We start from the raw sequence: 27,809 nt of genomic DNA on the forward strand, positions 1-27,809 counted from the left end.
CACGCACACACACACACACACATGCAGACATATATTTATATATATATTTATCACATACTTGTGTATTAAAAGGAATACATATGTGAATATGTATATATGTATATGTATATGTATACAGAAATAATGTACGCATGCATTCTTCGCCCGCGACATTGACCTCGTATATAATTTTATTTTGTTTTTTTTTTTTTTATTAATTACTTTCAGATTTAATTATAAAAAAAAAAGAAAAAAAAAAAGAAAAAAAAAAGAAAGAAAGAAAGAAAAAGAAAAGAAAAAACTTCGCCTTTTAACATTCCTGCCCAAGTACAATGTAGCAAAACATGTGTACGACGACAAGATTAGAATTTTGAAAATATAATTATCGCGGGTTGCGTACGTAAATAATAATAATTATTATTATTATTATTATTATTATTGAATTAATTGATTCATTGTGATTAACAAAGAATTAACAACAATAATTATTATTATTATTATCGTATTTAGTATCGTAAAGAATTAAACAGTGTATGTCGTCGCTCCTATTCTGTAAATAAATATTGTATTCTGTAAGGAGAAGTTTAGGGACTTATTTGATATATATATATATATATATATATATGTGTGTGTAGGTGTGTGTGTGTGTTTGTGCGTGCATGTGTGAGCGTGTATATATGATATATATATATATATGTATCATATATATATGTGGAATGGTTAAGAAAGTGTTACAAACTATTTACATTTTTTAATGACATCCTATGGATTAATTGTTTAATACATATATAAAAAAATAATAATTTTTTTTCAGTAACACATTCTTTGCAAGACAAATTTTATTTCAAACATCATATATTTTTAGATGAAAATAATTTGCAACATTTTAATTGGACTGCATTTGTTTTTCAATGAAAATAGTTTGCAACACTTTTATTTGGATCACGTTTTATTTATTTATTTTTTTTTTCTTTTTCTTTTTCGACAAGATTTATTTTTAACATTTTATTTAGAGCATCCTATATACATATACATATATATATATATATACACATAAAAAAAAATATATATGTGTATATATATATATATTTGTCAATGAATTTGTTGAATTAATAAGAACGTCGAGTTAATGAAAGGGAATATTGTGGATTATTCAAAAAAGTTATACTTTATTGTTTCACCTCGATAAAGATTTACCAAAAATACATAGAAAAATAATCATCTTTGTCTTATGATAAGATTAAATGTATCAATGATTCTAGCACCATATAAAATCTAAGACAATTCTTTCCGAGAAAGAGTGATAGAGAGAAAGAATCGTAAGTATATATATATATATATATAAAAAAACCAAAAAAAAAAAAAAAAGAAATTAACATGAAGTAACTATTTTTCTTTTCTTTTCTCTTTCTTCTCTTCATCTTATTCAATCATTTTGATTTCAATAATATTATAAATGCATATAAAATCTACATATTACCATTATCACATTCTATATCTTTTAATCTATTAATCGAGAAGGATTAATTTATTTTAATTAATTTTTCTTAGAAAAATTTCCTTTTTTTTTTTTTTCTTTTTTTTTTTTTTTTAACAGATTAAGAAAAGAAGAAAAACATACTTCCCTTTTTTTAACATTTAACATATACGCTATAATCTGCTTTTAAGAAATGGTTTCAAATATTTGTGGAAAGATTCGTTTACTTTTTCTTGATTCAATGGACTCTTCATAGCTTCGTCGTAAAGACGTTGATAAACATTACCATCGTAAGCTCCTAATGCTGATCCAAGAATTTCATCGGGTATATCAAAACCATCTACTATGCCTACAGCATTAGGACGAATAGCTGTTAGCATTTCTTCCAAATGTGATTGTAACCCCGGTATATTTTCTTTTTTTAAGCTAGAGAACTAAAGATAAAATAATTAATTGATTAATTAATTAGGCAATTAATTTTGTGAACAATCTCTATGGTAAAAAGAAAAGAAGAAAAACAAAAAAATAAAGAAGAAGAAGAAGAGAGAAGATTTAGAAAACGTTAGACTCACTCTTAAGAAATCACCCATTCGTTGTAATACCCAATAGGTGCAATACAATGTACATAATTGCTTTAATACAATATGCAATTCTTTTGATACTGTAGTCATCTCATTGATAGCCGTGACATATCTCATTACTATGAAAGCACGACAATGTGATTCAGCTGCCTGCATTAATTCAATACTAGTTTCGTTCCAGGCATCCTCAGGGGAACGACCTTTTTTTATTTTACTATCCATATTCTGAGAAGCCAGATGAATTTTTCTATAAAAAGAGATAATTACCACAAACAAATTTATAAAATATCTTTAAGAATGTTATATATATATATAAAATATATGTATATGTTATATATATGTTATATATATATATATATTTTATATATATATATATATTTTATATATATATATATATTTTATATATATATATAAAAGTGAAATCTATATAATTTATACCCTGCAGCAACTGCCTGATGAGCTCTAACGATACACATTAAACTATCATCCCAAGGTTCCTGTTTTGTTCCACGTGCTATATTAGACAAGTATTCTACTGTAGGTGGTAATGAATTACCTCTTACAGCTTGTCTCCAAACTTTCATTAAATATCTTGCAGTTTGTAGAAGTAATACTGTATTTTCACCCTCGTAAGTACATGCCGCTGTTACCAAACCATATGTAACAGGTAAATTACTGGAGTCCATGTATCCATGACCACCACAAGAAAGTCGAAGTTCCTCGATACCTCTTGCTCCATCGGATGAAGCTGTTGCTTTCAGACAACATGCAAGTGCATGTAACTTTAATAAAAAAATGTGATTAGATTATTTTTATTTTTTATGTATTATATATACCATATATATGATCTAGAGAATATTTATAGAATACATACTTCTGGGAGTCTTTCAAGTTCACCCTGATGCAATTCAGCCGACACATTATTATACATATTCCAAATCCAATTTGCAGACGTAATGATCGCAAAATACATCGCAAGATTTGGAAATAGTTTGTATTGTTGAGTCATATAATCGATAATTTGTGACTCGGGTTCACTAAACGGAAAGAAATGTTTAGAAAGAACTAATAATGATTCAGACTTTTTTTTTCCCCCAGACATTTAGAATCACTTTGTACAAATTACAAATGATTTTTTAATATATAAATTTTCTTTTAAGTAAACTCAAGAATATCAATAATTTTTACAATGCATATATTTACAAGCGGGGAAAAATATTTTTTTATAACCACTTACTCTGATTTTATTTGACTTTGTCTCCTTACTGCACTGTATCTAATAGCAATGGTTACCGCTTTAGAAATATAACTTGCAATATCTTGTATCAATACCACTCGAACAAACATCATTGTACCATAAGTTAATTTATCGCTTGTTGCTTTGACATAAGTTCCGTCTTCTAATATCTTTAAAAAAATACACAAATGAAGAAAAATAAAAAGATTTCCTCTTTCTTTAATGAGATCGAATATATGAATATAAGAATATTATTAGAAACAAAATAATCTTTTTCTTTTATTACCTGAGAATTTTTCATTAACATATGATCTCTCGGTATTCTAACATTCTCAAAACCTAAGAAACCATTATTAGTTGCATTCATTCCTAATTTAGTTCCAATTTCTCCAATTTTTATACCTAAAAATATGAATCTTTAATATTCATAATCAGTAATTTATTATTATTGCAATAGATTAATAGAAAAATATTTATATACCTGGTAAAGGTTCATGCGTTTCTATATCTCTGAGTTGTACGATAAATGGATGTATTCCTTTACAATCGCCTTGCGAGTACAATTGTGCGACTACTACGGCGTAATTCGCAGTTTGACCCACTTGAAAATAAATAGACATAATTTAATATTATTCGTGGGATGTTCTAGAGGACAAAAAAAGAGAGAGAGAGAGAGAGAGAAAGAGAGGAAGAAATCATAAAGCAAATTATTTTGGCATGAGTCATTATTGTTAATTAATAGATGAAATAATACTTAAAAAAAATAAATAGTACTTACAACCACCTGGCCACCATTTGTATGATGTTAAAGTTGGACTGTTTAATATGAATTCTTTTGTTTCAGGGTCATAGGTCGCAGTAGTTTCCAAGCCTCTAATAAATGTTCCATGGCCTAGCTCTGTCTAAGAAGAAACAATAAAATGTTAATAAACAAATACAATTTGACGAAGAGAATGTTTTAAGTGTAAAAATAACAATTAATGAGAATAATTATTAAAAAAATTTAATATCGATTTTACTTGAGCATAAGTTCCTATAATACTGCAAGACCAAGCCTTTGATAACCAAATAGATTGTTGTTCGGGTGTAGCTTGACCCAATAATGCTGGTATGAACATTACAAAATGTAAAGTTAATGGATTTCCATCTTTTAATATCGCCGATCCTAACATTCCACCTAAAATTTGTCTATAAGAAAAAACATAAATAATTTATAAAAAAAAATCACATTTAGTTTTCTTCAAAATATGTTACATATATATTTTCAATTTGAAAAAAAAAAAAAAAAAAAAAATTATATTACATTAAAAAATATTAATTGCTTCTTACATATAAGTATGCATATCGGACTTTCCTATACTTTGTAGATATTGTAACTTATCCAAAACGATGCATCCTTTTCTAATAGCATCTTCATAAGTTTCCTTATGACTTTTATACTTTGCAGGAACTTTATCTTGCAACAAGGGATCATTTAAAAAAGTATCTTCTACAAAAAGAAAAAACGCATTTAATTGTATAAAATATATATTAAATCGAAAGAAATATACGCTAATATGTTTTTACATAATATATATTAATCAAATACAAAATTAAATGATTGATATTAAAACTATTCGAATGTACAATTTAAATCTAATCGTATAAGAAAAAAGGAGAAAAGAAAAAAAAAATGAACACAAATAATAATAATAATAATAATAATAATAATAATAATAATAATAATAATAAAATAAAAAATAATAAAAATAAAATAATAATATTTTTAAATGGTAAATATAAAATTTTACATAAAACAACATTAATTATGTAAATAAATATATACATAATGCAATAGATTGTATTAATTAACGTCATTAAAAGAATAAAAAAAAATAAAAAAAAAAAATAAAAAAAAAACAAAGAAAAAAGAAAGAAAGAAAGAATGAAAACAAACAAAAAGAAAAAATAATCAAATTCTATGTACTTAATTAGATAAATAATATTCACATGTATATATAATCATGCAAAGTGATTATTACAAATACGAAAACACAATAGTCGAAATGTATAAATAATTGTGTTGTTTATAATTTGATATAAGTAATTATTCTTTGTGTTCTCTCTCTCTCTCTCTCTCTCTCTCTCTCTCTCTCTCTCTCTCTCTCTCTCTCTCTCTCTCTCTCTCTCTCTCTCTTACACACACATACACACACACATACATATACATACACACAGAGAAAAATATTCATACAAATTAAAAATAAGATAACTTTAATAATGAACGTAGTATCTTTCCAAAAATTTTAATAATCATATCTTAAAATCAATCGATAGATACATCTCATAGATTGAAAATCGGTCATTCTCAACTCGTTCACGTATTAATGATAATATCATGAAAATTGTAATGCTTATTATGGCAGAATAATGATATTTCGCATGCTTATTAAATAATTATATATATATATATGTATATATATACACATACATATAAATTACTTGACGTCTATCTTTTTATTCATTTTTTTTTCTTTCTTTTTTTTTATTTTACCAAAGGTCTACTTTTATCAATAAAAAACTGGTCGATGATTAATATATATTATCAATGTAAATGTGTGCGTGTGTATGTATTTATAACACATACATATGCAGAAAAGAGAACTACGTGATATTCGAAAAAATTTGCAATGTAAATTCTGTTTGAATTAATATGAAATTTTGTAGTATCATTTAATTGAAATAAAATGTAAGTTCGATATTGTAAGTATTTTTAAAAATATTAATATGCATAATGCATTATGCATAGTTGTAATTTCAAAAATATACATTTCATTGTTTATCGACATATTAGATGTAGATCGAAAAAAAAAAATAAATAAATAAAAAAAAAATAAAAGAACAAATTATTAAAGTGGATTAATGTAAGGTCCTTGAAATATGTCGCCTTGAATTTTTTTTCTCACATGACAAATATAAAATGAACATTCTTAAATTTAAAAAAAAAATTTTTTTTTTCCTAAACACCTATTTTTCTTATCTTTAACTTGTCATCACTAAATAAGTTTATTATAATATTTGGAAAAAAAAAAATGTAAATAAAAAATTAAAAAGAGGAAAAAATATATATGAAAAATGAGATAATAAGAAAATAAAGTAAAAATAGAAAAAAGAACACTCCTTACAATGCAATAGTACAAGGACTTTTATTTTTTAAACGCTATTTTTTTCTTTTCTTGAATGTACTGTCTGTTATGTCGGAAAAAATTTATAATGACATTTATAAATTAAAAAACTCGCTAATTATAATTCTATCCTATATATATCATAAACATTTTGTTCAAAACAAAAAAATTTATCAAAAATACAGAGTCATTTCAAATATTAAAATATATGAGAGATAGTTAATACAAAAGTACAAAAGTTCGAGAATCATTGAATTTTTTTAAGATACTTTTTTTAAGATTTTGTAAAGAGATAAGAGGAAAAAGAAAAAAGAATGATGAATCAACGGAAAAAAGGATAAAAGAAAGAAATTTTAGAGAGAGAGAAAGAGAGAGAGAGAGAAAAGAAAAAGAAAATACGAAGAAAAAGTACGAATGATATCGGTGTAAAATGTAAATAACAATGGTATAAATCATATAGAAGTATTGTCTTATTACCTAATTCATGTCGTATAGCTATTTTCTCAGAAGTACCATTCAACCAAAGAGTTAATTCCTTCGAATCGAAAGTACATTTTTGTCGTTCACGTAATAAATCTTCGTTCACATTTGTCATTCTATTTCGATACATTTTCTTCTGTTTTTGTTCGTTTCGTTTTTTTCTTTTTCTTTTTTTCTTTTATGTTTTCCTTTTCTATTTGTTTTTTTTTCCGTGTTCCTTTTAATTTTCGACGACTCGCCCTTTTTCACAATAAATAAAACAATATCAAATTTTCACAAAATTCATACGTACGATATTAAGAGAGGAAAAGAAAGAAAGAGTCAGTCTCTCTCGATTTTCTTCGATCAGATAATTATTCCCTTCAATCCTCTTTAGTTTCCCTTTAATTTCCCTTTAGTTGCTCTTTCTACTCCTTTTCTTTCCAATCTTTTTCTTTTCACGTCATACAAGAAAAAAAATATTTACAATATAAACCGATGATAATAAAACTAAATGATGACGACGCAACGATTTCTATACCAGTACTAACACTGTTTGACACATACTAACTAAATGCTGAATAGAGAAACTGGTAACTTTTTTTATAACAAGAATTACAAGTACTTCGTGTCTTATGAAGTTCCATTCTCTATATTATGCATGAAATATGTTATCTTCTTTTATGCTTTCTTTTTATTCTTTTTTTTTCTATTCTCTTATCATCCACTCTATTTGAGAATAAAGCATCTTTCGTGAATTTCATCGAACTACTTACCATTCTAACTTCTTACCTCTGACCATTTCTAACGATAATATCATTACCTACGTTACCTACATAAACAATTTAACGTAATTTTAATTACCAACGTCATGAGAATTACGAGAATTAATTTCAATTAAAATTAGGTTGATTATGTCATTTCTGTTTAATATTATAGCGTGCGCCGATAATATTTGTAATGATCTATTAAATGGAAGATTTGAATTTGGCGCGTTTTAGAATCTTCGTGCGATATCAAGATGGCTGCACTTCCGTCTGAATGCTACGAGGAAGCAAGTATCTCGCCATTTTCTTTTTCTTTACGTCGAAACATTTCCAAATCGCATCATGAGGTAAGGATTGTTCGTTCTATTCTATAATTCTTATTGTTGGAATTAATTTATATTGACTGTTATAAGTTTAAACAATGAATTTGGAACATTTTGTTGGTTATATAAAGTGGATTATGATAAATAGTTATTGTTTTTATCAGCAAGATTTTCATGTTGTTGACGGACAACCACATGGTATTATATTTAACTCTTATATATTTATCTTATGCTTCCATTAAAATTTAATACTATTTATATGCATAGCGATAATTTTTATTAATAATGATGTTAGATATTAATTTTATTGCATACCTTTAAACTATTTTTCGTATATCAATGATTTAGATCGTAGTCGTCGAGATTACATTCATCTTACGTATAACCTCATTTTATTTATTTATATATTTATTTATTTATTTATTATTTTTTTTTTTTTTGTTATAGTTCCTTAAAACTACAAAAGAGGCTGGCAGCCTCTGTTATGCGGTGTGGAAAGAAGAAAGTATGGTTGGATCCTAACGAAGTTAATGAAATTGCAAATACTAACTCTCGTAAGTTTGCCTGTTTGTTTATCTATAGTAAAATGTTACTTCAAATCATTTACAACTATCTGTTTTATTTTTCGTTATAGGTCAGAATATTCGCAAATTAATTAAGGATGGTCTGATCATAAAAAAACCTGTGGCAGTTCATTCTAGAGCACGTGTACGTAAAAATACAGAAGCCAGGCGTAAGGGTCGTCATTGTGGCTTTGGAAAAAGAAAGGGTACGGCAAATGCTCGTACTCCTCAGAAAGTAAGTTTTTAAAGTTGTTATGTAAATTTCGTGTAGATATTTTTATTGTATAATATTATTAATTACCATGATAAATATGGATCATATTCTATAGATTTATTTTGTATTAATTAATTATTTTTCATATAGGATTTATGGATTCAAAGGATGAGAGTTTTACGTCGTCTTTTGAAAAAATATCGTGAGACTAAAAAAATTGACAGACACTTGTACCATTTGCTTTATATGAAAGCAAAGGGTAATGTTTTTAAGAACAAAAGAGTACTTATGGAATTTATTCATAAGAAAAAAGCTGAGAAGGCTAGGGCAGAAATGTTGTCTGATCAAGCTGAAGCACGGCGTACCAAAGTACGCGAAGCACGTAAACGTCGAGCTGAAAGAATTGCCACGAAAAAGCAAGAGCTGTTACAGTCCTATCAACGAGAGGATGAAGCAGCTGCCGCGCAAAAGAAGTAATTTTAATGATTAACAATTTTATTATGTAAATAAAACTCAAAGAAAATGAATGACGTTTGAATTCATTTCTCGACACATTATATATATTATTTTTATTTAAAATTTATTCCAAAATAAACAAATTTCATATGTCTATATTTTTATATATATATATATATATATATATATATATATATATATATATATATATATGAGAAGTATATAAAGTAATATAAAAAAAACAATATTGAATGAAAACATTTTTCGTTCAAAGATAAAAGTTTTTCATATAGGAAGATGAAAAATTATTAATAATAAAATTTATGCAATATGGTTGTACTTGTTGCAAAAGTTAACCTATAAATACATATACAAATCTCTCATAGAGGGCAGTACGTGCGATTCATGAAATACGATATAAAGCTAAACATGTGCTTAACATATTTCACTAAACCAGAAAAACAATAATATAATTTTTATTGGTATGTATAAATAAATATTTATAGTCAAATCAATATATATACTGAGCATATTAATTATGTATATGTATGTGTATATATATATATATATATATGTATATATGTATATATATAGTTTATAATTTCTAACGAGTACAACGATAGAGAAAACATCATTCGTTACTACTTATCGATTAGAAGAGACAGTCTGGTGACATCAAATCATTAATTTAGAATTATATTGAAGGGAATTATAGTAAATCAACAGTTAATTAGCTATTGCGAATTGTTTAGGTTAATTAATTTGCTTCGAAAAATTTCAGAATATATTTCTATTCTTTGTATTATCAAGTGTCATATCAGAGAGTGCTGATCATTTTTTCATTATTACAAAGGTACATCGTTGTTTCTTTCTTTTTTTTTTCTGTTAGTTATAAAATTATATAAAACTATCATTTACTATATTATTAATATTTAATAAATATAATATATATATATTGAATGATACGTTTCATTTGCAATTCAAAAGACAGCTTGTTCGTAACATGGAAAAGAGGTTAGTTTCTTAAACATAGATCAGTTGTCAATTACATATAATTACTATTGCATATAATTATACATCTAACTTATTAATGGTATTGCATCATATATATTTATATATATATATTATGATTTTTGTCGTGGAAAAAAGTGATAGTGTTATTTAAGGATGTTCTTCAAATATCGTTTGATATTTTTCTCCCTTATATTTCCCTTGTAAAATATAGGAATTATTAAAAACCTATACTTTGCAATTCACAGCTGGAATGTATATAAATCCATGGCCTAAACAGTGATACAGGAACAATGGATCAAGAAAAAAATGTTAGTACACATGTCTATGTAGGCTTCCGCTATGTAGTTTGATATTTGATTGAATTCTTTTTTTTTCTTTTTCTTCTTCTTCTTCTTCTTCTATTTTTTTTTTTTTTTTGTTGTCTTTACAATTCTTCTTTTGACTCCTTTCATTATAGAAATAATTATTTGTAATAATTAATTTGTAACATCTATCTTCTTATCTCTGAATATGAGTGTTTGTAGTTTAAATGGTTTTGGTGTGTTATCTCTAAGACAAGGGATAAATAATTATTTGACTGAAATACCTTTGAAGGTACTTTTAATAAAAATTTTAATCTGTCAATATTATTGCATTGGTCGATGCAGAATTTCTTATTATTCTTATTCTCGTACACATATTCTATTCATTATGTAATCTTTGTTCATACATATTTGATACAATATACGCATTTAAAAATTATTCTATTCTACGATATAACTTTTAAACATGGCATTTAGGTTGGATTTCATATATATATATATATATGATTGGAGAAAAAAATAAAAACAATTTCGATATTGGGAAATATAAAAAGTGATTAGTACGTTAATATGTTCTTTCTATCATTGTGTCTACAAATATTTAGACCATACATGTATATGTATATTTATATTAATAATTATTAGTAATCAATTTAATTTTATCAGACATTGTTAATTCTTCATTCTTTCAGAGTATCTAAAGATATTCATTTTTTCTTTAATGAAATATGACATGGCGAATTACTTCATTAGAAAAGTGCCTTATATGTAATTATAATGTCTTGATTTATGTGTATGCAACAAGTATGTATGAGAACATATATGTAATGTTAATATATTGGCACTGTGTTTTTTCTTTTTTTTTTTCCTTTTTTTTTTTTTTTTTTTTTTAAATCTCTTTTTTACGTTTTTATTTATTTATTTATTTTTTTTTTCATGTAGACATTATACTTATGACATTATAATTATTATTTAATATTTTTTATCCTTGATGCGTAGAATTATTTATTATTATTTTGCTTTGATATTTAAAATATAAATCATACATTCTAATTCGAACGAATTATAATTCAATTGAATTGTTTTTTTTAGTTTGAAGAAGATGGACAGAGCAAGTTGATTACACGATCTGCAGCAAGGCACCTTCGTCGTAAGCGATTGAACGAGGCTCGAAGAGCAAGAAATCAATTTCTTTTAGAATTTATTAATGGAGTTGATGAAAAGATTAATCAGGAAACAGAAGCTCACTTCGATAGTGAGAAGAATAAATTAACGAAATCAAAGGCTCGTAGATTACGTAAAAAGGAAAAAGCAAAATTATTGGAAACTTGTAACTGTGATACTTCCCTTGTCTCAACTAATCTTCTACAATTTGAGCCAAACTGTTGTATTAAATCCGAAAAGAATACTTTTGATACTCATATTAATAATGTGCAACATTTTGAAGATCTTCTTGCACAATCGTTACTTTCCTTAGGGAATCATAACAAAGCTGTTGGAAAAGTTGAAGAGACAATTGAATGTGAATTTAAGTATGACAAACAAGATAAAGATAGATCACAGACGTCTCTTACACAACTTGTTAATGTGAATTCAGAAGATTCATCAGACTCATCTCTAGCGGTTGTTTATTCGGCGTTACCTAAATCTAAAAATAAAGAACAGAATCATTGCACGAAAAATAGTCCAGGGATAAAAAGATCTTATTTAGAATCTTGTAATATTAAAGTAGATCAATTATCTGATACATTTCCAATATCTGAAAAACCACCGTGTAGACCAAAATATTTTATAACACCTAACGCAAAAAAGGATCATGAAGTGGCAAGTAAGAATATATCTTTGAATAATCAAACATTAGAAAAGAGAGAAACAGAAAATATTGTTACATCGGAGACTTGTCCATTAAAATATGGTAAGTTAGTTTTTATATTTTCAATTTGGATAAAAAAAAAAAAAAAAAAAAAAAAAAAACAAAAAATATATATATATAAGTGATGTTTTATTTAATAGATCACAATACAAACGCTCTAGAAACTCTTATTGATAAACAAAATCCAATAGAACCAATTTCTAACAAGGAATTAATGTTAGAGAACAAGATAAATTTATCAAGGAATTTTAATCACACGTCGTTGGAAGAAAAAGAAGATATTGATTCTTCATCAATATTCCAAGAATTATCAGAAGAAGCATTAAATATTGAAACAACTTCAGAGAATCCTATTGTACAAAGGCAATCTTTTGAAGAGTCTAAAGAATCAATTTTATCAAGTATGTATATAAATGATTAATTTGAATATACTTTGTTAACATAATATTTTATTTACAGTAAATTCAACATCAGATAGTCTTGCTTCAACAATAAACGTACAACCAAATAAAATAATGGATTCTAAAATGACTGGTACAGTTAAAACGAGGGAGGAAATTAAAGCTGAGCGTGAAGCAAGAAAAGCTGCAAAAGCTGCTTCCAAGGGCAAGGGTAAAGTTGCCACTGGTACATCTGAAAAGCAGAATATACCTGTTAAAGTAGATCAAATTTCTAATGACAATATAAAGGTAGAAACAAGTAAAGTGACAAAGTTGGAATTGAATAATATATCTTTAGCCGAGAATACTTCAATTAATACTATAGAAGATTTTATCATAGAAAGTATGAATATTAAATCGGAAGGAAAAAGTAAAGCTGAATTACGTGCTGAGAGAAGAGCTAAACAAGAGGCACAAAGAGCTGCCAAACAAGAGCAAGTTATTGAAAGAACCAAAATTAAAAGTAAATGTAATACGACTCAACCGAAACAAGTTGTAACAACTACAGTGGAAGCTACTATAGACGATTCAATGAATAATACCGTCAAGAAAATAGTAAAAAGAAATATACACGAAGTAAATCTATTTAAACATTTGTATCATGAAAGAGAGCTTGCCTTGAATAATGTTCCTGTACTTAATTCAAAAATACATCCAGCGATAGTAAAACTCGGTGTACAGTATGCTAATAAAATTATTGTTGGAAGTAATGCAAGATGTGTAGCACTTTTGGTAGCTATGAAGCAGCTTATAGAAGATTTTGAACAACCATCAAAAACTGATTTTGTAAGAGGTCTTGAAGCAAACTTAAAAGAATCTGTTGCTTATTTAAATCAGTGTAGGCCATTAGCTGTTTCCATGCAAAATGCATTGCGCCATTTAAAATGGCAAATGACTCAATTAGTATCTACATCTACAGATATAGACGTAAATATTTTTTATTTATTTATGATAAGTTTCTTTTTCAATTAGATTACAAAATATTTTTTTTTTTTTTTTCTTCTTTTTATCTTAGGCCAAAAACAAGTTGATGAGTTCGATAGACACTTATATTTTGGAACAGATTCAACTTGCTGATGAAAGTATATCTATAACTATACAAACAAAAATATCCAATGGAAATGTAATTTTAACATATGGATAGTAAGTATATTAGATTGCATATAACATTTATGTATGTATGTATATATATATATATATATATATTTAATATGATATAATTCCTTTAATATTATAATTCCTTTCAGTTCATCTTTAATTCAAAAAATTTTAATGGATGCATATGATGCTGGAAAACAATTTCGAGTTATCATTGTAGATGGAAGACCATGGTTGGAAGGTAAAGAACAATTGCGACGTTTAACAAAGCATGGAATTGATTGCTCATATGTATTGATTAATGCTCTTAGTTTTGTTATGCCAGAGGTGAGTTTAAAGAGATAAAAATTTTAAAATATAAAAAATCAATCGAATAATATAGAAATTGTATAAGATAATTTAAAAAAATTTTCATTAGATTAAATTATTATTACATAGGTGAGTAAAGTTTTTCTTGGAGCACATGCTATATTAGCAAATGGTGCAGTAATGTCAAGAGTTGGTACAGCACAAGTTGCTTTAATGGCAAGATCTTTCAACGTTCCAGTTTTGGTAGCCTGCGAAACACACAAATCATGTGAACGTGTACAGACAGATTCGATAGTTTATAATGAATTAGGTTTGTTATATATAATTAATCATTTAAATTATATTTATTCTAGATATTCTAATTTTTTTTTAAATATTTCTTTTATAGGTAATGCCGATGAATTAATTAGGTCCACTTATCGCAATACAAAAAAGTCATTACTTCAAAATTGGAGAACGAAAAAATATTTAAATCTTCTTAATATTACTTACGACGTTACACCGGCAGATTTAGTAACAGCTGTTGTTACAGAATTAGCCATTTTACCATGCACTAGTGTTCCTGTGATTTTACGAATTAAACCATCAGAGATTTAAATGTATTTAGATATAAGAAGTATTGGTTTTATATCAGCCATGTTCGATACATGGTGAAGAAACATTCTTCAAGTTGAATTTCAATGGATTGAAATTAAATTTATTCAATGATTAAGACATACTATGCGTATAATAATATTGTACTTATATAGAGTACTATATATATATATCTTTTATATATATATATATATATATATATATATATATATATATATATATATAAATTTATTATTTTGATTCAATGCAATATGATAATCGTTTGTATATTACTTAATGCATATTATGTTGTATACTTTGGAATAAACTTTTTAACTTGAAAGGATATGTGATAAAAGAAATATAAGTAATCTACTTGTAACATGTTATTTTATTCAAGATATTCCAAATCACAAATATATAAATTTTACTTATTATGTACATATAAAAAATTTATTTTGTAAATAACTTGTTAATATTCATAATTTAAATTAATCATTTCTTTTTTACTTATATTACTTATCATTGAATTTGACCAATCAATAGGAACGTGCAATTACTATTTTATTTCACTATATTTATCTTAGAGGTCACTGTATACAATATTTTCTAATGTTATTACTGTTCGAGACCCACGTGATCGTAATAATTTATAAAATGTTAGACAATTATTAAGAGCGGGGTTATTTGAAGAGATTTTTTACGTATAGAAATGTATAAAAAATTATTAGATGTACGATTTAACAGATACATAACAATTAGATTATTTTGTTATAAATCCTTATCAAAGACAAAGCTGCGTAATATATTATTAAAGAATTTTCCTAATACATCGAAAAATATTGATGAATTGATTAAAAAATACGGTGACAAAATACTTAAAATACCAAAGAAGGATATTATTCAAAATAGTGAAATGTGTCGTGTGAGTTAAAAATGTTGACAATTATAAGGTTATTTAAGAGGTTATGTGTGTATATAATATATAACATTTATATTTATTTTTTTAGGAATACAATGTTAAGACAGAAACATTGGAAAATATCGTAACTTGTTTGAATATAAAATCTCACATTTTTAGGCACAGAATATTTTTACTAGAAGAAATGGGCGTATCTGAAATGAATATAAATATCATTTGGAAGTACGTTGATATTTGTATTGTTTCATTTTAACTTTTATCCATATATTTTATGTCTATTTACAACTATATCTTGTATACGATTATAGATAATCAAATGCACATTATATATATATATATATATATTTGTTTTATAGATTACAAAATTACTTTAATCTACCTGCAAATGAATTTAAAAAGATAATGAAAATACCATTGGATCAACATATTATGACTAATATGATTTTTCATATCAATAACAATTTGTCGGATGCGGTACCACCCTTAGATTTATTAGTTGAATCATTATCTGTAAATATGCATTACGAAAAATGTTTCTCATATTATATTATGAATAAATTAGATTCTGATGACATAGCATCAAAATGTAAAGGTAGAAAGTTTAAAAGCTTCAGATTAATGACAAAGTTAATAAATATTTTAATAAATAATTTTGACATTGACTACGAATATGTAAGTAATAATATATAATATATATATATATATATATATACATATATACATATATATGTATATGTATATACATGTATACAATATATACATACATTCATATATACATTACAATATATTATATAATTAAAAGTTCATCCAATAAAACCATTAAAAATTTTTTTTTATGTACAGATAAGAAATCATCTAATCATTTTAGATATGTGCCCAAATCAAGTACAATATGTATTGGATAATTTAAAGGATACTAAAATAATTAATTTGACCATTCAAGAAGTTTTTAAAAAATTCCATGAAATATTACTATGCGATCCAGAAAACACAAAGAAATTATTAAAGAGCTTTAAAAAATATGAATTGGATAATAAAATTCTGATAAATTGTTTAAGAATTTTTAAACTTAGAAATGAAGATTTTGTTAATAGAATGGAAAAACTCTTAACTATACCAGATCTCAGAGTCTGGTGTAAAACTCCACGTATTCTATACTTCATACTTAATAAAAATATAATTAATGAACGCATTGAATTTTTGCGTAATAATGGCTACATTAAAGATACTAATTTATACCTGCTTACAAGCGACAGAACTTATTTTGATAAGTAATATTTTCTCACATTATACATATATATATATATATATGTATATATATTTTTACAAAGATAATTTATATTAAATATAACATATATTTTTTAATATAGATATAGGAAAGGTGAATTTAATTTCTCGAGGAAACTAAAATACATAAAATATATTCTACATAAGGAACTAGGCTATGACAAAAAAGACTTGATGAATAAATTTAAGCGACATCAATATTGGAACAGAGTATCCTTTGTAGATTTGGATGATACATTGCGTATCATGAAAAAGAACTTTTCAATAGAAGATATATATCATAATATTCATATTATTCTTTATCCATGGTACTTATTCAATGTAAATCAATTTTCTCAAATCCATATATGTTATGTTACAAAGGATTCCATTGAATATGATTATTTTTTTTTTTTTTTTCAGGTCTACTATTAGCAAAATATTAAAAAGTATACAAGATTCTAATGTGTACAAGGAATATACTCCATCTCAACAATTGGCACTTTGTTTATATTTTCTAGAAAAAGATAATCACTTTACTGGCGATGGAATATGGAATATAAGGGAAGAGGAAAAGCAATTACAAGATAATAAAGAAATTAATGATGAATAGTGAGAGATTGGGATAAAATTTAAATATTTCAAATGAATAGTGGATGTATTTTTTTTTTTTTTTTTTTTTTTTTTTTTTTTTATAGAAGTAAAACGATTTTTTGTCTCTTTCCTTCTTTTTTTCTCATTCCTTTTCTTCATTTAAAAAAGTGCACTTGAAATATAATACATATAATTATTATATAGATTATATTAATTTTTATATTTTATGCATAATAATCTGTTCTTATATATATATATACATACATAGATAAAAGGAAATTTTGCTCTTCCATTTTGTTTGAATCTGAAGGATAATTGTGCAATAACAAGATCGCACAATTAATAAATAATTTGGATGGGAAATATAATAAAAAATTCGCTCTCTCAACACTAAATATTTATATTTATTAAAAATATTTTAATACGAGAAATAAACATCGTAAAATAAAACACGTACATAGTACTAAATAATAAATCCAACTGTTTTATTTACTTCCATATTCACATGCATTATTATAAATATATGCATGTGATGTGTAGTGCATAAAAAGGAAGTTCTTTAATTAATTAACTTAACACCATAAAAATAAATTGTGACTACGAATTGTGGCGTGAAATTAAATTATTCCGTGATAAAAACGAAATTTCTCGTATTTTACACAACAATAATAAAAGAAAAAAACAAAAAAAAGAAAAAAAAAATTATAAAAATAATAATTTTAATTTTTATATAATATTTCTATTTTCATACTTGAAGAAAATATATTTGCCAATTAAAATTAATTTCTCAATAATTATTTTTTTTTTTTTTTTAGTAATTAAATCGTATATCACGAAGAAACACGCTGATTAACTTGCTATACATACATATATCATATAAAGCACAATATCTTAATCGACTAACAATATTAATTTGCATAGTATGAATAAGTTTGAAAAAAAAGGACAAAAGAAAAGTGTAAAAAGTTTAACAGCTCCTGTTTACACACATAGCTGTCTCGTGTCATTGAAGAGGAATAATCCTCTGAATTGAAATTCTATGTAATAAAATATAAAGAGAGTCACATTAAGGAGGAAGAATCATGATCGTCTTGAGATTTTAGAGATAAGGATTCACACGGTAAAGTCGTGTAGTAACGATAAAAGCCATCTAGAAGAAATCTAGAAATTGGCTTTCGAGTCAGTTGAGAAAAGGAGGCAATTGCACGTAACTTTGTTGACTGTTTGGTTCGCTCTTGATCATCACCTGATCCTTTATACTTTGACGTCCTTGAGGTGAATGCATACCATATTCTTGTTTCTGATCGTGCTGTTGCTGTTGCTGTTGCTGCGAATAATCAGCTTGATCGTGTTGATACTTATCAGCTGGACTGAGACCACTTACATAATCCAATTGTTTATTTTGTTGATGTTCATCCTCAGACATGGAACCACCAAGATGAGTAGGAGGTGAATGAGTGGTAGTAACCATTGTCTGATAATCATTACGTGTTAATGGCGGTGGTGGACTATTACTAGCATTCATGTAATCCTGATGAACACGCATCGTGTTGCTGGAAGGTGCAGAAAATAAGGAAGCATCATGTTGAGGCAACATTGTAGCATAAGAATATGCTGATCCATTATTACTAGGACCACCAAATGACGTCGTATATGGCGAGTTAGAAGGACTCAAGAGATTCAAATGTGGCGCCAAATCGTAAGCCGGAGTATACGTCCAAGCGTCAGGTGGCGCTGCTGCTGTCGCTGGAGATGCAAATGGATTCAACGTGTTGTTCAAAGACGTGAATGAACCTACGAAAATATTAAACATATCTATACATATATATATATATATATATATATAAATATATAGCTTTGTTTTTTATTTTTTGTAATCTTTTTATTCAGAGATAATTAATTATATATTTATAATATTTGTTATACCTGAGAGACCAGGACTAGCAGAACCAGCTGCCATGTAACCGGCAGTTTTTCGCGGAGGTTCCCTTTTCCGCCATTTTGCACGTCGATTCTGAAACCAGACTTGTACTCGAGATTCCGATAGTGCTAACTTTAAAGCTAACTCCTCGCGAGCAAAAACGTCAGGATAAGGTGCACGTTCGAACGCTCTTTCCAATTCTTCCAACTGATAAGCCGTAAAGGTAGTTCTAATAAAAATAATCAAGAAAAGATCGAATGAATTTGATGGGAAAAGAATCGAGGATGAGGGGGCGAGGGCCAAGATTAAATTCATTATATATTAAACATTATAAAATGTTAAGGTATATAATTACCTGGTTTTCTTCTTTTTGATTCCATTATTATCGGTTTTCTTTTTTGAGTCTTTCTTAGCCGATTGCGTTTCGCCGCTCACTACGATAAAGAATAGATACGATAAACTAATAATTTTTTGTTTCATTTGTCTCTTCTTTTTCTATTTTTTTTTTTCTATTTTTTTTTTTTTTTTTTTACTCCAATTACTCAAAATCTTTACGAAGTTATAACATACCTGGTGCAAGAGGGTTCATAGGATCGTCCGGCTTTCTCTTTAGAGAATTACCAAGTTGAAGACCTTGTTGCAATGTTGTAGACGTAGGTGTTGCTGTGGTCGTCGTCGAAGTTGTTACATCCGGAGTTTGAGGTAACGGCGCGTACATACCAGCTAATTCTAATTCCTTCAATTCTTTTTGTTGTTGTTGTTGCTGTTGTTGTTGCTGCTGCTGCTGTTGCTGTTGTTGCTGTTGTTGCTGTTGTTGTTGTTGCTGCATATGATGATGAGCCGTTTGATGATGAGGCGGTGGACTATTCGAAGAATCCAATTTATGAAGATGTCCACCGGTTGGCATCAAGTCATTTCCATGATGTCCACCGTGTAAACCTAGCATCACTTGAATACTATGAACTCCGGTACCACCTCGACCACCAAAGTCGGAAAATATTGGATCGTCGAACGGACCACCGTCCATTCTCTCGTTCTTAATTTGATAATCCCAGAAGACAAATTTAATATTCCTCGACGATTCCAAATGAATCCACTTTGATAAATTATATCACAGAGCCATCATCGTTGTAATCATCATTATCATTGTCATAATCAGCAACGGTAACAAATGAGTTTCGAGATTGAAGAACGTTACGTTGATCCAAATGAAGAATCTTAATGACGATGATTATTCTTTCCTTTTTTCTTCTTCTTCTTCTTCTTTCTCTTCTTCTTCCTCTTTGTATTTCTTCTTCTTCTTCTTCTTCTTCTTGCTTATCCTTTTTATTTGAGGTCAAAAAATCCTCATTAATAAGGAAAGCAAAGCTATAGAAATAGAGGCGATCGTTAACCGCTTGGCGCCTCTAATGGAATCCAAAGCAATTGGTATCAATCGTTGCCGGGTTATGATTAATTTTGATTAGTTTTAAGCGAAGTTAACGAAGTAAACTGTCGGTTATATAGACAGTGAGATAGAGAGACAGACCGGTATCCGTCGGATATTATACAGTCGTTTAATGGGAGCACGAGTATGAGGAGGACCTTGGAAGTGAACAGGACGATGATGAGAGAAGGATGGGATGATAAGGACGGATGAGTTATAACGAACTAAACGAAACTAAACGAAATTAAACGAATTGGAGAACGGTTCACGAACCCCAAAGAGATCTCTCCGATCTCTTTCTTCTCCTCTTTCTGATAACTGACGAAATGTGAGATGATGAATTTAAGGGAAAGAAAAGAAAATAAAAAGGGAGGGAGAGAACAAAAAAATCCTTGAGAAAAACAAAAATTAAAAATTAAAAAACGACAAAAAAATGAGAAAAAAAAGGGAAAGAAAGAAAGAGAGAATGAGAGAGTATGTGTGTGTGTGTGTGAGATAGAGAGAAAGAGAAAGAGAGAGAAAAAGAGAGATCTATCGCGTAGTTAGACTCTCGCACTATCGACGATCCGTCCTGACTCTGGCTAATCAGCGGACACTCACACAGGCTTATATTTTCAACGAGGCCGCCGTCGAAGCGCCGTTAGGCCGCCCCCACACATGGAGGTTAGCCAATCATGTAGCACCTACTCTTGGGAGAGGTCTCGTGTGCGCCGATGTCCTGCGCCGACGTACTTGTTACTTCTTCTTGTATATCTCTCTTCGCGTGCCTCTCGTGCCACTCTCCGTGGCTCTTTCTTGTTCCGCCCCCGGGGGCCGGACTTTAGATACGAGAGGCCCTCCACAAATCGGCCTGCATCTCTCCTTCTCTTGAAACCCTCGTGGGAATCGGAAACTGTATGGCCTCGATCAAGAATTTCCCACATGACTTCTCTTTCTTTCACGTTTCTCTGTTTCTTTGTCTCTTTCGGTATATAATATATATACATATGTGTGTGTGTGTGTGTGTGTTTATATATGTATATACATACGTATGTATAGTATAGTATCATACCAGATATATATATATATATATATATATAGTATATAATATATATACATGTATATATATATATATATATATTTCTGTCTTTGAGGTCAGGTTATACCATAAGTCGCCATTTTCTTCTTCTTCTTCTTCTTCTTCTTCTTTTTTTTCCCCGTTAAAAATCTTGACAAATGTGTCACCACACACTTCATCCTATCTCATAATCACAATTGTTAATTTTAATTTCACTAATATTTTCCACGAATTTAACATTTCTCAATTGACAATGAACACTCTTCTTTCTTCTGGACATTTTTTTCTTTTTTTACTCGTTTTATGGTACTATCACCAATCAAATAGGTATGTAACAACGAGGCAAATTATAAAATCACTAGAAATCAACGTAACCGATCGATCGGTTCGATTTACGATCAAGATCGAGTTGATAACTCATGATAGAACCTCGAAGAAGAGATCCATGTCCGTTGACCGGCAGCATGGCACTGAGCTCTTAAGCGCAGGCTCAATGAAACCAGCAATCGCCAGGAATTGCCTCGAATTGGCCCAATCAAACTACCCCCATTCCGTGTGTATACGCGTATATTAACTGCTAATTTCATCGGCGCTAATTAGCGAGCTCGTTCCGCGCTCTCGCGCGTTCCTTCTTCACAACCTTACTTAGTTCGCTTCCTATGATCCGATCGCGCTTAAGATTTATTCACCGATCGCGAAACTCTTTCCGTCCTTTTCACACACTCTCTTTCTCTCTTTTTCTCCCCCTCTCTCTCCCGTCCCTCTCTCTCTTCTGGAGTGAGTGACTAACTCCAGCAATGACAACCCCATGTTCATCACCATCTCTGTCCTTCATTATCAGTTTGCACTTTTCAATGAACTTTTCTCTTTGGTTGTTTAGGTCATCGTCATCGTCATCATCATCGTCATCAATAATTAAAAAGAAATCCTATGAGAGTATCAGTCAGAATTGCGGAACATAGATCCATGATCTTGGTTACGAATGAAATCCAACCCTCTCGAAATTAGCTGAGTTAGCCGACGAGTTGAGGACTCGGTTCTCGGCTACTTCCGGAGTAAATAAACCATCCGTACTCTTTCGGCTGGTCCAAGTCCGCGAATTCCGTTTGACATAAACGCGAACCGATCGAAAGGGTAAGAGAGATGGATCGACAGAGAGAGAGAGAGAGAGAGAGAGAAAGAAAAAGAGAAGAGAGCGAGATGCTTGGCGACAGACAGCGAGAAGTTGGTAACTTAACTGGCCTAAATGGGTTTAACTCGATGTGATTTTGCTGGTGAACCACTAAATTGAACGAATACGAACTAAACCGAACTCAACTAAGCTAATCATATCACATTACTAGCGTTATTAGCCGAGCGACGATATAAGTGAAGGTCCGGTGATGGCTCGCTGCAGTACCGGGTCGCCTCCTGCACTGACCCTCCGCGCGTCTCTCCTTCCATTTTTGGGGAATATTTTCTTTCTTCTTTTCGTTCTTTTTTTTCTTTCTTTTCCTCTCCTTTTTTTTTCTTCCCAATCCACCTACGACAACTATCGGAAAATCATTCTCTGTCTCGATTAAAAAAAAAAAAAAAAAAAAATACTGATTAACTTTTGGATCATCTTCGACAGATAGAGAGAAACAGAAACCCGGAGAGAGAGAGAGAGAGAGAGAGAGAGAGCAAGGGAGAGAGACATACTCATCAGTCAGATCTTCCTTCAAAGATCATCATACTTGTGAGCAACTTCGTGCATTTCGCGCCAACTCGAAATCAGCCGAACATGGCCGAAGGTATCTACATTACAAGGAACGGATATATGTGTATGTCGGATACACACATACAGTGATTTCTTCATATATATATATATATATATATATATATATATATATATATATATATATATATTTGTACATATATACTACGTACTATACACGATTTTATATGTAAGGGAAGGTTTCTTTTTTCCTTTTATTTTTTTTTTTAATTTTTTTATTCTTTTTTTATTTATTTATCTATTTTTTTTTTTTTTTTTTTTTTTTTTTTTTTTTTTTTATTAGGATATTAAAGAAATATGGTTGTTGTGAAAACAAGATGGTAGAAACAATTATAAATTTCGATTGAGAAACGCACGATTAGGGTAAATATGCATATATATATATGTAAGAAAGTAATCTTAATCACAATCGATATAGAAAGGATTAAATTGATGAAAGAGAAAGTGTGTACCGTGTTTTATCATTCGTATAAATAACATGTGTGTTCTGTTCGGTGTAGGGATAATTGCCATTAATGACAATTTTTAAATTAGGAACGCAAAAATTCTTTCTCCGATGAATTTTCTTTTCTTTTCCTTCTTATTTCTTTTTCTTTTTTTCTTCTTTTGCTTTTTTTTTTTTTTTCTTCTTTAAAACAAACCTTTAATCGAACGACATGATTACTTTTACTTACGCGTGCGTTTAAATCTACATACATGAAGTATAGAAGTTTATTCATTTTTAAGCTCAATTATTTTATCTAAACGACACGTCTATGTAAAATATAAATTGAAATATTAATTATAGTTAAGTACGAAACACATGGAAAATTTTAACTTTGCGTTGAAGTAAAAAGAGATTAGCCTAATCACATCTTTTGGACATCTCATGGATATCTTTTCTCTCTCTCTCTCTCTTTTCTTTTCTTTTTTATTATTATTATTATTATTATTATTATTATTATTATTATAGACTATCGCGACTTTTTTACGTCGTAGGTATGTACGACCGGGCTATAGTATAACTATGTACCCGCAGTGCGCACACTGTTAGGATCGACCAATTGAGCCTGTTAACGTCAATTGATCTAAATTGCTTCAATTGGACATAATTGCGCGAAGGCGACGGGGAACCTCCGCTGTTACTACTCACCAACCATATCCACGTTTATCTCTGCACGCAAATATCTTTTCGTCTCGAATTTTAACGTATCTATGTATATATTTCTTTCTCTTTCTCTTATATACCAGACGGAGAACATTATATACCTACAGTTTTTTTCCTACTCTTCTCTATGACCTTTTTCTTCTTTTCTTTCTTTCTTCCTTTTTTCCTTTTCTTATTTTCTTCTTTATTTTATATTTCTTTATTTTTTTCCTATTTCTTTCTTTCTTTTTTTCCTCCCTCCCCCCTACCCCCGTAACCCGACCCAACCTCCCTCTAAATTTACAATACAATATTATTGGATCGTTGAGAGGATGATTAAGAAAAAGGATTATTATTGGCAAAAGTTATCATTTTATTTCTTTCCATGTTATAAAAATAAGAAGACGAGGATCAGAAGAAGATGGAGAAGAAGATGGAGAAAGAGAAGAAAGAGGAGGAAGAGAAGAAGGGGAAAAAAAAAAAAAGAAAGAAAGAAAACGATACGAGAATACGTAAGACAAAATGTTATTATATTCTGTTAATGTTTAAGATGATAAAAGATTTAGGACTTAAGTTCTTTTTTTTTTTTTTCTCTCTACCACGAATCAATTTAGAATTATGAAAATTTAACTTACGTCATATCGTTATAGATAAGTCAATATTAATATCGCAATCCTACGATGATATTAATGTATCCGAATTATATATTAAGAATATTAAATAGATTTACCTTTCCTTGGTTTTTTTTTTCTTTCTTTCTTTCTTTCTTTTTTTTCTTTTTTTTTTTTTTTTACAATCCGAGAAGATCCACCCACTCGTTATCGCTCGTTCATTATCTCGATATGAAATTTGGAGAAATTTTATATATTATATTATCACGATACAATAGGGAATCACATTTTTATTGTTAGAGTGGTAGAAACTTTAAAACGTGTCGCAGCATCACGATGACGTCGTATCCTGATTAAAGAACAGACTGGTTCATATCCGGCTCACGTTCATCAGTATTCACACAGTCTCATACTTTCTCGAGATTAATTCTATTTCTTTATCAATCTTTTTCTTCTTCTTCTTTTTCCTTTTTCTTTTTTCTTTTTTTTTTTTTTTTTCATTTTCTCTCTCCCCCTTTCCCTCAACTTTTTTTCGTATTTCGTAATTATCGCCATTTTCTTTCTATATCTTCTTCTTCTTCTTCTTTTTTTTTTTTTTCTTTTTCTTTTTCTTTTTTGTTCATACGTTATTCATTGCGAAGTTATTTCAGATATACTTGTTAGAACTATTTGGACCCACATATTTCGTGAGAACTACATTCTATTCTTTTCTCTCTTTCTCTGTCTCTTTGGTATGAATTTCGGTTTCTCATGATATTTTCTGATTGGTTGAGGGTGATACACTGACTACGATCCCGCATATAAGACTTCGTATACCTTTTACGTTTCTAATATAATATAACTGCGGGTGGGAATTTACGAGAGTATATCTTTCAATCTCTTTGATTACATGATCTTTTTCTATGTATATATATATATATATATATATATATATATATATATATATATGTATGTATGTATGTGTGTGTGTCAATTTTTCTTTTTCATGAAAAAAAAAAAGTTAGAAAAATAGGCCCATATTATAGGGTGTCTAAGAAAAAAAAAAAAAAAAAAGTAAGATGGGTGCTGGGTAATCCTTCATCCGAATCATTTTACATGAGACATGATCTGTCCATTGAATAGTATCTACTCTGCAATAAGGATATGTATCCAAGTTTATTACGTTAATCAATTAATATGATTTTTATGTTATAGTATTTTTTATTTTATTTGCCTTCATTCATATGTCGTTTCCTTTTCTTTTATCTATTTTTATTCGATAATATTAATTATTGTATTAATTATTTAGATTGTTGAAAATCTGTTTGAGATTGTATATGTATATATATATACATATATATATATACATATATTTATTTTCTCTCTCTCTCTCTCTCTCCATTTTTCTTTTTTTTTTTTTTTCTTTTTTGTATTGACTTCAACTTCATTGAGAATAAGTATGAGAAGTATTATTCCCTTTTGGAAATATTTCTTCGGCTTATCCCTCGATGTTATGGGGTACTCTAATACTCCCGTATAAAACCATATGTTTTTACATTTGGATATGCTGGTCAAGATGACTCTCAACGACACGCGACCCGCACCCTAAACGAGTACTTAATTGTTCCGAAATTTTATCGTCTACTATGGAAGACAGCCATAAAAAATCGACCGATCTTACATGTCGGTTAGGATTGATTATTTCGTGGAAATGGAATTTGTTTTTATTTCTTTTTTTTTCTTTTTTTTTTTTTTTTTATGATAGTAAGATAAAAATTAATTCGACATATAATATGTAGGCGTACTAAATTTAATATAAATTTATATTTATATTTTTTCATGGTGGATTTTTATGGTGAACCATTGAATAATATAAGATTTATTATATTTTATATATTTAATTTCATAATATTTTCTTTTATTTAATCTAATATTATAAAAATGTTTAAACTTTTGTACACTCATACATATATATATATAATATATTATAAATAAATAAATAAATATATATATATATATATGTATATGTATATATGTAAAAAAATCTAATTTAATAAATTTAATTATTTTTTATATCGATAACACATAATTCACATTCGAATTTCTATTTTACCGACATTGCTTGCGCTAAGTAACAGGTAACGACACCTGTACAAGAACGATTGAAACTACTAATAATATTATTATCAGTAGTCGATAAAAATGTAAAAAACTGATTTGTTTCTTAATCGATCGAGTTGGATCTCAATAGATAATATGAATAATGTAAATTCATTTTTAGTTTTTCACAGTAATAAATTAACATAAAATTAAAAATTATTA

At 28.2% G+C, this 27,809-nt stretch overlaps 5 protein-coding genes and 1 long non-coding RNA gene across 14 annotated transcripts; 4 read left to right on the plus strand and 2 right to left on the minus strand.

The window, feature by feature from the left end:
* Nucleotides 1–7,631, minus strand: LOC124429243 (probable peroxisomal acyl-coenzyme A oxidase 1). The gene is made up of 11 exons (XM_046974278.1): nt 6,916–7,631; nt 4,604–4,763; nt 4,294–4,462; nt 4,053–4,176; nt 3,756–3,875; nt 3,561–3,676; nt 3,275–3,444; nt 2,912–3,074; nt 2,476–2,819; nt 2,029–2,284; nt 1–1,890 (listed from the first exon to the last, which is right to left on the minus strand). Exons 1-11 carry the CDS (start codon nt 7,046–7,048, stop codon nt 1,630–1,632), a joined length of 2,016 nt encoding a protein of 671 aa, XP_046830234.1. The 5' UTR covers nt 7,049–7,631; the 3' UTR covers nt 1–1,629.
* A 281-nt stretch (nt 7,632–7,912) lies between these two features.
* Nucleotides 7,913–9,291, plus strand: LOC124428975 (60S ribosomal protein L19). The gene is made up of 4 exons (XM_046973611.1): nt 7,913–8,011; nt 8,435–8,541; nt 8,622–8,785; nt 8,915–9,291. Exons 1-4 carry the CDS (start codon nt 8,007–8,009, stop codon nt 9,239–9,241), a joined length of 603 nt encoding a protein of 200 aa, XP_046829567.1. The 5' UTR covers nt 7,913–8,006; the 3' UTR covers nt 9,242–9,291.
* A 316-nt stretch (nt 9,292–9,607) lies between these two features.
* Nucleotides 9,608–14,974, plus strand: LOC124429167 (translation initiation factor eIF-2B subunit delta). Of its 5 annotated transcripts, XM_046974083.1 has the most exons (10): nt 9,819–10,073; nt 10,208–10,234; nt 10,480–10,542; nt 11,629–12,451; nt 12,550–12,810; nt 12,869–13,776; nt 13,865–13,992; nt 14,097–14,274; nt 14,386–14,566; nt 14,645–14,974. In XM_046974083.1, the coding sequence occupies exons 3-10, from the start codon at nt 10,525–10,527 to the stop codon at nt 14,851–14,853; spliced, it is 2,706 nt and encodes a 901-aa protein (XP_046830039.1). In that variant the 5' UTR covers nt 9,819–10,073; nt 10,208–10,234; nt 10,480–10,524; the 3' UTR covers nt 14,854–14,974. The 5 variants fall into 5 exon arrangements, with proteins under 5 accessions (XP_046830037.1, XP_046830040.1, XP_046830039.1 ...); XM_046974081.1 differs by lacking the exons at nt 9,819–10,073; nt 10,208–10,234 and adding an exon at nt 9,608–9,702; XM_046974084.1 differs by lacking the exons at nt 9,819–10,073; nt 10,208–10,234; nt 10,480–10,542 and adding exons at nt 9,666–9,702; nt 11,229–11,340.
* Nucleotides 14,975–15,265: 291 nt separating this feature from the next.
* On the plus strand, nt 15,266–17,703 carry LOC124428976 (transcription termination factor 5, mitochondrial). 2 transcript variants are annotated; one of them, XM_046973613.1, is made up of 6 exons: nt 15,266–15,754; nt 15,840–15,973; nt 16,108–16,423; nt 16,595–17,022; nt 17,122–17,359; nt 17,441–17,597. In XM_046973613.1, the coding sequence occupies exons 1-6, from the start codon at nt 15,542–15,544 to the stop codon at nt 17,450–17,452; spliced, it is 1,341 nt and encodes a 446-aa protein (XP_046829569.1). In that variant the 5' UTR covers nt 15,266–15,541; the 3' UTR covers nt 17,453–17,597. The 2 variants fall into 2 exon arrangements, with proteins under 2 accessions (XP_046829569.1, XP_046829568.1); XM_046973612.1 differs by having other exon boundaries at nt 15,271–15,754; nt 17,122–17,346; nt 17,441–17,703.
* A 625-nt stretch (nt 17,704–18,328) lies between these two features.
* LOC124429103 (homeobox protein orthopedia B) lies at nt 18,329–21,919 on the minus strand. Of its 3 annotated transcripts, none has more exons than XM_046973946.1 (5): nt 21,559–21,919; nt 20,103–20,854; nt 19,888–19,966; nt 19,538–19,761; nt 18,329–19,405 (listed from the first exon to the last, which is right to left on the minus strand). In XM_046973946.1, the coding sequence occupies exons 2-5, from the start codon at nt 20,557–20,559 to the stop codon at nt 18,792–18,794; spliced, it is 1,374 nt and encodes a 457-aa protein (XP_046829902.1). In that variant the 5' UTR covers nt 20,560–20,854; nt 21,559–21,919; the 3' UTR covers nt 18,329–18,791. The 3 variants fall into 3 exon arrangements, with proteins under 3 accessions (XP_046829902.1, XP_046829901.1, XP_046829900.1); XM_046973945.1 differs by having other exon boundaries at nt 20,103–20,900; XM_046973944.1 differs by having other exon boundaries at nt 20,103–20,938.
* A 1,439-nt stretch (nt 21,920–23,358) lies between these two features.
* Nucleotides 23,359–26,704, plus strand: LOC124429109. 2 transcript variants are annotated; one of them, XR_006943375.1, is made up of 2 exons: nt 23,359–23,817; nt 24,750–26,704. It is a non-coding gene; the product is annotated as an uncharacterized LOC124429109 (long non-coding RNA). The 2 variants fall into 2 exon arrangements; XR_006943376.1 differs by having other exon boundaries at nt 23,359–23,787.
* Nucleotides 26,705–27,809: the final 1,105 nt, after the last annotated feature.

This window comes from Vespa crabro, chromosome 14 (genome assembly GCF_910589235.1).
Source record: "Vespa crabro chromosome 14, iyVesCrab1.2, whole genome shotgun sequence".
Classification (NCBI taxonomy): Eukaryota; Metazoa; Arthropoda; class Insecta; order Hymenoptera; family Vespidae; genus Vespa; species Vespa crabro.

Coding starts and splice junctions, on each gene's coding strand:
- LOC124429243 (XM_046974278.1), bottom strand. CDS start 7,048: ATGTATCGAAATAGAATGACAAATGTGAACGAAGATTTATTACGTGAA. Junction 4,463..4,603: donor TCCGATATGCATACTTATAT/GTAAGAAGCAAT, acceptor TTTTTCTTATAG/ACAAATTTTAGGTGGAATGT. Junction 4,177..4,293: donor TTATAGGAACTTATGCTCAA/GTAAAATCGATA, acceptor GTTTCTTCTTAG/ACAGAGCTAGGCCATGGAAC.
- LOC124428975 (XM_046973611.1), top strand. Junction 8,542..8,621: donor AATTGCAAATACTAACTCTC/GTAAGTTTGCCT, acceptor TTTTCGTTATAG/GTCAGAATATTCGCAAATTA. Junction 8,786..8,914: donor ATGCTCGTACTCCTCAGAAA/GTAAGTTTTTAA, acceptor TTTTTCATATAG/GATTTATGGATTCAAAGGAT.
- LOC124429167 (XM_046974080.1), top strand. CDS start 10,745: ATGAGTGTTTGTAGTTTAAATGGTTTTGGTGTGTTATCTCTAAGACAA. Junction 13,777..13,864: donor CTACATCTACAGATATAGAC/GTAAATATTTTT, acceptor TTTTTATCTTAG/GCCAAAAACAAGTTGATGAG. Junction 14,567..14,644: donor GATAGTTTATAATGAATTAG/GTTTGTTATATA, acceptor TTTCTTTTATAG/GTAATGCCGATGAATTAATT.
- LOC124428976 (XM_046973612.1), top strand. CDS start 15,542: ATGTATAAAAAATTATTAGATGTACGATTTAACAGATACATAACAATT. Junction 15,974..16,107: donor AATATAAATATCATTTGGAA/GTACGTTGATAT, acceptor TTTGTTTTATAG/ATTACAAAATTACTTTAATC. Junction 17,023..17,121: donor GACAGAACTTATTTTGATAA/GTAATATTTTCT, acceptor TTTTTAATATAG/ATATAGGAAAGGTGAATTTA.
- LOC124429103 (XM_046973946.1), bottom strand. CDS start 20,559: ATGGACGGTGGTCCGTTCGACGATCCAATATTTTCCGACTTTGGTGGT. Junction 19,762..19,887: donor ATCAAAAAGAAGAAAACCAG/GTAATTATATAC, acceptor TATTTTTATTAG/AACTACCTTTACGGCTTATC. Junction 19,406..19,537: donor TGCTAGTCCTGGTCTCTCAG/GTATAACAAATA, acceptor ATATTTTCGTAG/GTTCATTCACGTCTTTGAAC.